Source organism: Primulina huaijiensis, chromosome 14, assembly GCF_012295235.1.
Source record: "Primulina huaijiensis isolate GDHJ02 chromosome 14, ASM1229523v2, whole genome shotgun sequence".
In the NCBI taxonomy this organism is placed as follows: domain Eukaryota; kingdom Viridiplantae; phylum Streptophyta; class Magnoliopsida; order Lamiales; family Gesneriaceae; genus Primulina; species Primulina huaijiensis.
The window spans coordinates 14,935,747-14,948,470 of record NC_133319.1 but is presented as its reverse complement, the minus strand read 5'-3'; the positions used below and the strand labels follow the sequence as shown (position 1 = coordinate 14,948,470).

Here is a 12,724-nt window from a genome sequence, read left to right as displayed (position 1 = left end):
ATAACTGATTGGCTCTTGCAGGCACTATCAGTGATACCTAGAGAATCATGAGACGATGTTACTAGTTGCTCTTACCATGATTCGATAGGTTTAATCAGAAAATGATTTCTGACAATCTCATGTCAAATGTTGGTGCATGAAATGGGAAAAATTAGGGTAAGCCCGAATAAAAAAAAATGTCATAAATCACAAAGAGTTGTGAACCCACGGCTAGTTGTATCACTGAACCATTGAGGATCACAAGCACTATATTATTTGTTCTTGTTGAGACAATAATTGAAGGAGTTGAATTTATATAAAATTATGAGATAGTAAATTCAAGGAGTTGAATTTATGATAATTAAAATGTGGAGAGAATAAATTCAAGGAATTGAATTTATGAAGATTGAGAGTTTAAAATATTAATTAAACTCAAAATTTGAGTTTAAAAAATATTAAATTAAATGTAGTAGGAAGTATATATAATGGGTTTGTAGGAGTACAAGTCCAACATACTAATTAATTAAAATTCTAATGGACCTTAACATAATAATTAATTAAACTAGTTGGACTAGTCAAATTAATTAACTAAGCCCATTAAGATTAATTAAAGAACCCTAAATTTATAATTAAAGAAACTAGGTTAAGGATTCAATATTTAGTAAGGCGGCCACAAAAACCCTAGCCTCCACTACATGCAAATTTTGAAAATTCACTCTCAAAACACTCCAAAATTTCGGCCACCTCCTTTGGTTTTATTGAGCCTTCAAATAATTTTGATCTCAAAACGTAAATCTCTTCTAAATTTTCTATTGCAATTTAGAAGAAGAGCAAACGTTATAGTCGTGGACTTCATAGGAGAACTGGAAAAAGTTTCAAAAAGATTGTTCATAAGGAATACAAGAGCTATCTCCGCTAATCCCGGAATAGTTCGTGTCAAGTGATTAATTTACTAAAAATAAAATCATTAACACCCTATGAATGATTAAATTTTTTTAAAATATACGAGTGTCCAAAGACGTTATTAGAACATCAAAATAAAATTTTAAAACTTCCGATGCGTTTTGGACACGAGAAAGCCGATTTTCAACATGGATTCCTTGTTTTGATCGCACTAGAGATCTTAAACAATTTTGCGTCGAGACTGGATCACTGGGATTTTAGAGAACTTGCGGCGATTTGGCTGTGGAAGTAGCCGTGAAATATTTCTTGTGAAAATTCAAGGTGGCCGATTTTCTATGTTGAGGAGAGGGAATAAAACAAAAATTTTTGTCTGCCAAAATCTATGTATAAAACTTGTGTTATTTCATATGCTCCTCAATGAAATATTTATAAACTTTAATTCTTGATCACATCAGGATTTCTTCTATTAATGAAAATTGAAAATTTCGAATATCAAAATTTCTACTGATTCATTTTTGGCAGCTTCCAATTTTGTGAACTCCTTTATCAAAACATGTAGTTACACTCTCCTTAGAAAATTAGCAGTTAAGCTAACTTCGACGTCTTCAATCATATGGAATCAACTTATAAATGCATTCATCAAACTACGGTCTCCAAATTCAACTCCCTTGACTTGACTATCTCAACGAAACACAAAATCTGATACTTGTGTGACCCTCAATGATCCAGGGATACAACTAGCCGTGAATTTACAATTTCATGTGATAATATTTATTCTTATTCGAGCTTACTCTAATTAGTCATATTATTTTCATCGACACCTTGATCAAGAATGTCAGAACTCAAGTCTAATTACGCCCATCGGATCATGATAAGAGCATCTAGCAGGATCGTCTCATGATACCTAGCCCATGATCCCCTAGGTATCACTGATAGTGTTTACAAGAACCTTAAGTTATAGTTAGTGTACCTGATTGAATCAGCAACCTTTGGCATATCGAGAATTACATTTGAATTCGATAAAAATGTGATGTATCTTTGAGTAATAATAGTGACATCACATGTGAAAATAGGAAAACACATTTCTCTAAAGCATATTTTTTGTTTTGGCCAGATACTCCTTGTACCTAATGACCCTAATTAACTCATCATATCACATATGATATCTTCATCCATAGAAAAATGGTGAATCCCTGGCTACAATATATTTGCTCTTGTATTTTGAAACTACTCCAAATCTAGCCACCTAATGACCCTCAATGGAGTCGGTAAAAAGAGCAAAGTACATGCTAATATACAGAGCCTATACGTTATCCAGGGTCAAAGGACTAATGTCGTACAACCATAACCGCAGACTATTCCACTCGATAAGTGAAAACCACTTGGACAGTCCGAGGGATGGTTGTTCAGTGCATCATCATATGATCATCCATCTGTATGAATGAATATATTTATTTTCTTACCAATGAAACATGACGTTTACATCACAGATGATAGTCTCAAGCTCAATCGATCTTTATGCTTATTTAAGCGGCTGATTCGACTAAGAATCTGTTTAGAATATACAGTACACTTCTTAATGAGTTTCATGATCTTACATTGAGAGACAAACCTCGTGGTACCTTTTGCTTATTCGAGGACTTTATCTCTGTAGTTTTTATGTGTATATAGATAAAGTAAATGTCGTAATTGGATAAAACCGTAAAATGTTATTAAAATAAAGATTGTTTTTTTCATAAGAGCCAATAAAGCTCAAACCACAAGTTGATTTGCTTGAATATCTACTCTAACACATGTTTATATGTCATTGTTTTGTGCTTATTTCGTATCATTTTAATTGTTTTTAAGTATGACTAAAATTTGGAAAAAGCTGTGAATTAGAAAGAAGGTCAAATTAGGTGATTCAATATTGAAAATAGCCAGAGAAATAAAGAAAAAGGTCGCAAGAAAAAAGAAAACCAAGCAAATTTTTTATAAGCAATAACAAGAACAAATCCTATGCTACGACCATGAAATGATAGGCACGGAGCCTGGGTGTGCCTACCAACCCACGCGTATGTGTCTTCTCTTCGATAGAAGAATTTGCTGAAACAGTAGAGTTTGATTGTACAAGAAGAGAACATAAAAAATATTACGTTGAGATTTTTTATTTTTTTTAAATTTTATTTTATTATTCAAATATATATTTTTGATTTTGTGTACTAAATTTCTTGACAAAAACTTATGTGAGACGGTCTCACAGGTCGTATTTTGTGATACAGATCTCTTATTTGGGTTATCCATGAAAAAATATTACTTTTTATGATAAGAGTATTACTTTTTATTGTAAATATCGGTAAGGTTGATCCGTCTCACAGATAAAAATTCGTGAGACCGTCTCACAAGATACCTACTCAAATTTCTTTGAACTAACACAATAACAAATATATAATACTTTGCTTATTATTAGTTTGTATTCAATATATTAGTGTTTCTTGCTTTCAATTATTAATTAATGTTTGTTTTAATATTTCTTGTGATTTGAGAATAACCTGACCACTTATTTACACGTTAGTTGATTATTCATGAATCAAAAGATGAATGATTAAATATAATAACTAAGATGTCAATCAACACACAGTAAAATCGACTAAAAATAAATTAAATTAATTATAACAAATCCATTAAGTTTATTTGTGTAAGTCCAAATAAATGAAATCTCATATAATTATATTTTTTAATTATCGTGATAAATTTCAAATACATTGTTGGGTACAATAATTGTCCCTGTTTGGTAGAGCGATCGAACCGTGGTGCTTGAGCTGCTGAACGGTTTAAAAGATTTGAGTTGCACCATTACCACTAACTATAGCTTTTGATAAAACGACAAGTGCTCGGTGTTACATACATCTTACTATAAAATCCTATCTCGAATCCAAACACAATCTTAACGAGCTAGGAGTCAATTTGGACATCTACTGGACGAATTTCTCAATGTAACTATCCCATAGTTTAAAAAAGGCAACTAATAGATGATTTTTTCCAAATTTAGAAGTCAAAATTCTACAACAGTCAAACGCGCCTAAGAAATTCCGATCCACCGAAATTATGACACGTAAATACTCACAGATTGAAGTCCAAACTTTGTCAAATTAAATGAAATCTTAACTGTCATCTCCCTTCATTTTAAGAAAAAAGTTAGAAATTTTTACTCGAAAGTATAATTTAATACATACATACATGCATATATGTAGATTAACCTTAAACTAAGTCGTTGGTTAAATTAAATATATGTGGATGATCAGATTTTTAATTTACCGCACGAACAGAATTGCACCGCACCATTTTTCCTAATATTTTATAAAAACTGCGATTAAACATAGTAATCATAAACCGCAATGCATACACGGTTCGATTATTTTTTTTGGCAAAAACTATATCAAACCGTACCGCCTAAACCGCTTGCCATAATATTTGTCCTAGGATTAAAATAATTTGTAAACAACATATTCAATTAAAGAAGCCGTTATTCATTATATCTCTACTATCTTCAAAATTATTGCTCTTACAGAGAAAACTTATCTTCTTCTTAATTATTCTTCATATTAATCTTTTATTAGAGTATTTATTTCTTTTACCATAATATTTTGTTTGAAGTTTGAAAGTAAAAAATAAAATAAAATAGTGGAAATATCATTTTTGTTGTGGGTGTGTTGTGTTGTTAAATTATTAAATTAGTTTTGAATCTTGATTATTGTTTTTTCTAGTTTTATCTTTGTATGATTTGAATTATATTTTATATTTGAAGACACTATATTGTTGTTGTTTTCAAATAAATTAGAATATATGTTCTAATATTTTTTTATTAAAAAACCCGTAAACCGACCGCACCAATTCAACAAGTGCTAATGCAGTCGGTCACATCTTTTCTTTTAGAGAAAGCAACAAATTCAATGGCTACTGATGCATCAATAGTAGCGGACGCCGAGGCGTCTCTTCTCTTTTATGAACTTGCCTGGTCAAACCGCTCAAAACCATAAGAATAATTCTACATGTGAAACCACGATTATTTTTTTAAAATACTAAACAATCGCATATGACAATTCAATTTAATTTTTTTAAAAAAAAATCGCAAAACTACACCGTGATCACCACTATAAATATATATCATGTAAATGAAGTAAAAATTTGAAAGTAACGTAGAACAACAACAAAAGGGTTCAACATGTTGGATCTCGGTTTTCTCGTGCTCAAACGCAGCGGAAGTTTTAAAATTTTTATTTTATTTTGACAATCAAAATACATTTGATTTTGGGTACTCGTATGGTTTATATAATCAAACATTCATAAGGCGTTAGAATTTATACCTTTGGTGAATTAATCACACGGTTCCAACTAATCCGGGGTTAGCGGATATAGCTCTTGATTAATTCTCTACGAACTTTCTTCAAGGACTCCTTCCTTCAATCTTCTAATCAGGTCCACGACTAGATGATTTGTTCCTCTTCTAATTTGCACTAGAAAAATTAGAAGAAGTTTTACGTTGGAGATCAAAGTTTGAGAGACGGCTCAAATTCTTTTTCAAAAAAGAGAGGGCCGAAATTCTATGAGAGGAGAGGGGAGTGTTTTTCGAAAATTGTGTTCTCTTGGAGGCTAGGGTTTTTCGAAAAATTATGAATGAATTAATTCTAACCTTAAACCTAATACACATATATATAAGCTCAGGGCACATTAATAAATTAAATATTTAATGGGCTTAATCAATTAATTATTATAGTCCAACTAGTTTAATTAATTCATTAATCTTTTAAAGTCCAATTAAGAACCTTAATAATATGTACGTTGGTCTTGTACTCCTACAAACCCATTATACATATAATCATTACATTTAATTTAAATCCCTTATAAATTCAGCATTTGAATTTAATATTTAAATTATAAATTCAACTCCTTGAATTTATTACCTCCAAAATTTAATATTTAATAAACTTAATATTTCAGTTTGATAAATTAAATTCTAAAATTTTATAAATTCAACTCCTTGAATTTATTCTCTCTAAATTTAATAAATTCAACTTCTTGAATTTACTATCTCATAAATTCAACTCCTTGAATTTATTTTCTCAAAATTTAATTATCATAAATTCAACTCCTTGAATTTATTCTCTCAACGGAAACAAACGATCAAGTTCTTGTGTGACCCTCAATGGTTCAGGGATACAGCTAGCCGTGAGTTCACAACTCTTTGTGATTCAGAATAACATTTATTCTTATTCGGGCTTACCCTAGTTAGCCCCATTCTTTTCATCAACACCTTGATCAAGAATGTCAGAACTCATTTCTGATTGCACCCATCTGATCATGGTAAGAGCGTCTAGTAGCATCGCCCCATGATCCACTAGGTATCACTGATAGTGTCTGCAAGAACCAGTCGATTAAGATTAACGTACAGTATGGCCCTTCATCTCATATATCCCGATCGAATCTGCAACCATTGGTTCATCGAGGGTTGCATATTAATTCGATAACTATGTGACACATATAATAGTGGCATCACGTGTACTATTTGGAAAACTCCTTCTCCAACGTACATCTCATACTCTGGCCAGAGATTCCATGCACTATTATTACTTCATATCACATAGGATATCCACACCCTTAGGTGAGCGGTGAATCCCTGACTACAATGTACTGGCTCCTATATGTGTCGCAACTGTACCCAACCTCGTCACCTGATGGCTCTCTTGGAGCCGGTAAACGAGTCAAAGCACAGCCCTAGCATATAGATCCTCAGTGTTGTCCCGGGTCGTAAGGACTAATGGTGTACAATCATAACCACGGACTTATCCTCTCGATGAATGATAACCACTTGGAAAGTCCGAGGGAGGGTTGTTCGGTATAATCATCATATGACTACCCATCTGCATGTTTGGACATCTCTATGTCCTTACCAAGAAACGCAGTACACAACATCACAGATGCTAGTCTCAAGCTCAAGCGACCTTTATCCATGTTTTAGGCGGCTGAATCGACTAGGAACGAATTTAGAATATGCAGTGTTTACAAATGAGTTTCAACATCGAATTACGATTCTTTTGTATTAAAGCATAATCAAAGACTTTATCTATGCAGCTTGCATGAATATACAGATAAAGTAAAACGAAACCATTAAAAGGTAAATTATATTAAAATATCTTGAGGATAACATAAGCAGTGGCAGAGCCACATTAATCGACACCCGGGTGGCCCAATTTTTTTTAAAAAAAAATTTATAGACAAATTTTGGATTAATTTGATATTAATCTGATTAGATCAATCTAAAAGATTCTAAAATTTAAAATTTTAATCCAGATAGAACCAAATTCCTGACTCAACCACTAAACATAACTGATACTCACGGAAAATTTATGGTCCGCTTCCTGCAAGTGTCCTGGCGTAACCCCTCCGACGCTCAAGTCAGAGACTGAGGATATATGGGGAGAGCAGATAAGGACGCTGCTCAAAACAATATAGTGAATGCGAAATCATACGTTCAAACTTGGTATTTATAGGAGAATATCTGGGCTCCTTCACCTGTGGGTCCTAGAAATGAGTCGGGAGTTTGGGTCTGATCTTGATGCGTTCATCCATGGGGTATCAATAACAATCACAAATTCAAACAGTTCTAGAGAGAAAAAAAAACTAAACGAGAGTCGGCTTCAAAAGTGTTGCTCGACTGTCCAAAATCAAAAGACGAACATGTGAAAAAACACATATATTGAACATCAGAGACGTACCACGTGTTAAAATTCAAATTATGGGAAAAAAGAGACACCGCATAATGTGACGGGTCGATCACATTAAAAAAAACCTTCCAAGTGGCGTAACGGCTAAAAGCATCACTTTAGTATAGACTCAGGAAATCCCCCCAAACACTAAATAACTGAAAAACCTTTTTCGCCTCTCTTTTTTTTCTTCTCTCTACCAGCAAATTTCTCTCGCACACGCTCCAGTGTGTGCGTTGATCCTGACATGCGGTTAGGCATGGCGGGGTTAAAGATAGCGCTGATTCGGCTCGGCGGCGGGAACCGGCGGAGGAAGGTGAAGATTAGGGTGATAGAGTGGTGGCGGAAAGTGGTCTTCCCGATTAAGAGGGCTTGGTCTGCGGTGTTCTCTCGTGTCAAGGAACGTGAAAAAGGTGATCTCAGTTCTTCCCTCTCTACGATATTTTCGTCGGAATCGAATGATTTTCACCTGTAGGTGTTGATTTAAATTGCTTCTGTTACAAAAGTATTTTGGTTCAAATATTGTTTTTGGCAAGTTTGAGTTTTTAAAAATGTTCGGATAAAAAAAAGTTTTTTTAATTTATAAAATTAACGGAATAAGTGTTTTTTTAGTTTGATTACAAACGTATTTTAATTGCTTTGAAAAGTTCTTTAAAAGTTTTGAATTTGTGCTTTTGAAAAATCACTCCTTTTAGTTTAGTTGAGTCATTTTTAAATGATTAAAAGGTCAATTATAAAATTATAAAAACATTGTTTTTTTTTAAAAAAAAACCAATATAAATTTAGATTTCCCATCTTTTGGCTGATGATTAAGCTGGTTTTTTTTCGAACTCATCCTTTAATTTTTTTTTTCTGGGTTGCTGTTCTTGTAATTGTTTGATATCAAAAGTTAAAATGTGTTTGATTTATTTATCGAATTGGAGATTTTGTTTTATGTTACTAAGTATCACAAAAATTGATGTGATAGGAAAATATTAGATACGTGAGATCATATCATAATAAACTTATTAATTGAGTAATAGGTGTATCATATTTCAAATTTGGACCAATAATAATTATTCGAAATTGGACTGAGTGTGAACTCTTTTAATAAATCATATTAATATTAATTTTCAAAAGTCATACAATAATTAATAATTTTATGACTTTAACGAGTGATTGTATCAAAGAATTTAGTACAATATATTATATGTCAACATTTTAATTAGTTCTAACAATGCATTACATATCATTTGCAGAAATGACACAAATACATCTACTTTAATAATGTTTGGATTTGTTAAAAACTCACCTAAGAGGGAATTGGGAACCCGTGATCTTATTGCTATTTGATCAGTAAAAGAATGTCATAATTGTAGTATTTGGTTAATATTGGTCACTATCCAATTACGAATTCTTGAAAAAATTCTCACTTGAGGCACTAAAGATGGTCTTGGAATTCAGTTCCCTGTCTTTTTCACGTTTTATATTCTTAATTTATCCAAAAGGTTCGACTTTTTGGTATTCAACCGTCCACTTGGTAAGTTCCACTCTAACATACTAAAGTAGAGAGATGGAACTAGACGCATCTTTATTTTATATTTTTTTGTTTTTGAATTATGTTTTATTATTTGTTTAGCGTTTTAAGATAAATGATGTTTCCTTAAAAACAAATTTAATACTGATTTAGTTGTTATTTCATATCATGTAAGTATATTTGCAAAACCATGATTTCTCCCCCTCTATAGTTTTCGGTTTTGGTGCTTTGTTTTCACCACAATATGCAAAAATCCGTGGTCAGCCTTGAGGCTAAGGGAGTCAAAATCTGAGTTTTATATGGTGTATACACACTCATGTCTATATATTGTGCACACGAGAGATAGAGATACAAGAACTCGCTTACCCAGTTATATGTCCACTGTTGTTGAGGTGTTCTCGTAAATTTGTTTTGAAAAACCTCGGACGTTGAAGTGGACTAGAACAATTACTGGATAAGAATAATTTTCTGAAATAGTTTCAGTCAAGCTAAAGGAATCCAATTCTGCGAGTCTTTTTTCCCATAGGAAAAGCATAATAAAGTGAGTGGAATTTGGTTCATTGTGTTTGATACTTTTCACCTATTTCACAGCATGACTATATGTCCCCAAGCTTGGAATCTGATTTTTTTTAATTAAATTCTCTTATAGTTGTATTGATGCACATATCTTTTTAAAAAGTAGATTTGAGTTGTGGTTTTGGCTAAATTGCATTGTGACCACAATGACAGCAAAGCTTATTAGAAAACTCTGAGGAAAACGATGGGATAATAAGAATCAGAAATATAAGTATCACATGCTCGCATACAACAAAACTAGACCTTTGTAGTTTTTTCGGGTTATTGAAACATTTAATCTGAGGAGGTTTTTAGTCCTTTTGCGGCTGCACAGAGCCTAATACATTACACAACTTCCATTGCATAAAAGGGCTTTTAACTTTTTTTGTTAGGCCTCTGGTTTTTTCTTGAATAAATGAATGATTCTCTTTTCTCCAATTTCTGTGATTTCTTCAGGTGTTGGGCTTCTGAAACTTCACGATGACATCCAAACTTGTGGATACGAGGATGTGCAGGTTATGTGGGAAATGTTGAGGCCAGAATCAGAAGTAATGTCACTGCAAGCTAAGCGCAAGCACCGTTGGTTCTGGAAGAACTTTGCTTCATCCTCTCCACAAATCAAACTTGATAAAGAAACACCCAAACGTACCAGTAACAATCCCTTCTCATAATTTCCAGACTGATGCATGCTTACATTTTGGTGAAGTGTGTATGTATATTGGTACAATTATACAGAACTCCGTGTATGCACTTCACAGTCGCATCAACTTTGAGATTGTAAATATATAAATATTTCTTTTAAAATAAGTCATTTGTAACTACGCAAAAACGGAGTCTCATGTTTAACTAATTTGTTCTTTAAGAGTCGAGTCATGAGTACGAGTCATAATAGATATGTGCGTTTTTATTTAAAAGTTAGAGTCACGAGTTTGTCTAGTATGCGAATAAAATGAAAAAAAAAGTAGCATGTTTTTGTTAAAGTTGGTGTTCATCAAGTCAACTTGTGGCTTGAGTTTTTATTGACTTTTATGTAAAAACAATTTTTATTTTAATAATATTTTACGGTTTTATCCAATTATAATATTTACTTTATCTGTATGTTCATGATGCAAGCTATATAGATAAAATCATTGAATATATTATAAGTACCATGAGGTCTGCCTATCAACGTAAGATCATGAAACTCATTAGGGTTTGTTTAGTATGTGACATTCGAGTCATAATAGATATGTACGTTTTTTTAAAAGGTCAGAGTCACGAGTTTGTCTAGTATGCGAATAAAATGGTAAAGATAGTAAAATGTTTTTGTTAAAGTTGGTGTCCATCAAGTCAACTTGTAGCTTGAGTTTTATTGACTTTTATGTAAAATAATTTTTATTTTACTAACATTTTACGGTTTTATCCAATTATAACATTTACTCTATCTTCATATTCATGCAAGCTATATAGATAAAATCCTTGAATGTACTATAAGTGGCATGAGGTATGCCTCTCAACGTAATATCAAGAGACTCATTAGGAAGCATACTGTATATTCTAAACAGGTTCTTAGTCGATTCAATCGTCTAAAATAAGGATAATTTCGCTTGAGCTTGATACTAACATCTGTTATGTAAACGCCATATTTCATTGGTGAGGACGTGAAAATGTCCATTCATACAGATGATTGATTATTTGATGATGTACTAAACAAACTTCCATCGAACTTTCCAACTGGTTATCGCTTAACGATTGTAATAGACCGCGGTTATGATTGTACACCATTAGTTCGTCTTTTGACCCGGGACAATGTGTAGGCTTTTTGTACTAGCATATAATTTGAACCATTTACCGACTCCATTGAGAGTCATAAGGTGGCGAGGTTGGATGTAGTTTTGAAATACATAGTGTAACGACCATGGGCTATCTCAATCTTGGGCTTCCTTAAGGGGCCTTTTCCCTCACGGGCTTTCCCATGCGCCATTACTCATAGAACATCTCCAGCCCAGGCACTGGAGCTTGTACCTCCCCAGGATTGGAACCCCTCAATTGGTACCAGGGTTGCTGCCAAGATCTATATGTCCAGGAGGTCTTGGGTTCCAATCTTGGGGAGGTACAAGCTCCAGTGCCTGGGCTGGAGATGTTCTATGAGTAATGGCGCATGGGAAAGCCCGTGAGGGAAAAGGTCCCTTGAGGGAGCCCAAGATCGGGATAACCCATGGTCGTTACACATAGGATCCAATGCATTGTATTCGGGAATTCACCGCTCCGTCCGAGTGAAAATATCCTATGTGACCTGATTAGTTAATAGTGTAAAAAGTCTCTAGTCAGAACAATACATGTACTTTAGTGAAAGGTCTTTTACTAGTTGCACATACAATATCACTATTATTACTCAAATATATATCACATTGTTATCGATTTCATTTATAACTCCCGATATGTCAATTATTGCAGATTCGATCGAGATATATGATTGAAGGGTCATACTGTACACTAACTATAACTTAAAGTTCTTGCAGGCACTATCAGTGATACTTAGAGGATCATGGAGCGATGCTACTAGATACTCTTTGTATGATCTGATGGATCTGATGGGTGCAATCAGATTTGAGTTCTGACGTTCTTAATCAAATGTTTATGAAAAGAATGAGGCTAATAGGGGTAAGCCCAAATAAGAATAAATGTTATTTTGAATCACAATGAAGTTGTGAACACACGGCTAATTGTATCGCTGAACTACTGAGGTTCACACAAGTTATTGGAATTTATTAGTTTCAGAGTTTGAGAAACTGACCAATAACGGATCAGAAGACCTGAACTCATGAACCGATAACTTAACTGGTAAAGCTTAACTGAATTGAAGGAGACTTAGCAATTTAATGGAACTAGTAGAACTGAAGTAAACGAATTAAAGTTCTCAAAGGATTTATTAAATTCTCAAACAGATGAATCGAAGATTGTCGAACTGATACCAAATCTGAAGAACTGAATGTGCTATTCGCAGAACTGGTATAGTTTAACTGAAAAGTGAAAAGACATCGGTGTA

At 33.2% G+C, this 12,724-nt stretch overlaps 1 protein-coding gene across 1 annotated transcript; it reads left to right on the top strand.

The window, feature by feature from the left end:
- Positions 1 to 7,741: 7,741 nt before the first annotated feature.
- On the top strand, positions 7,742 to 10,525 carry LOC140956801 (uncharacterized). The gene is made up of 2 exons (XM_073413673.1): positions 7,742 to 8,038; positions 10,153 to 10,525. The coding sequence occupies exons 1-2, from the start codon at positions 7,873 to 7,875 to the stop codon at positions 10,365 to 10,367; spliced, it is 381 nt and encodes a 126-aa protein (XP_073269774.1). The 5' UTR covers positions 7,742 to 7,872; the 3' UTR covers positions 10,368 to 10,525.
- The last annotated feature ends 2,199 nt before the right edge of the window (positions 10,526 to 12,724 follow it).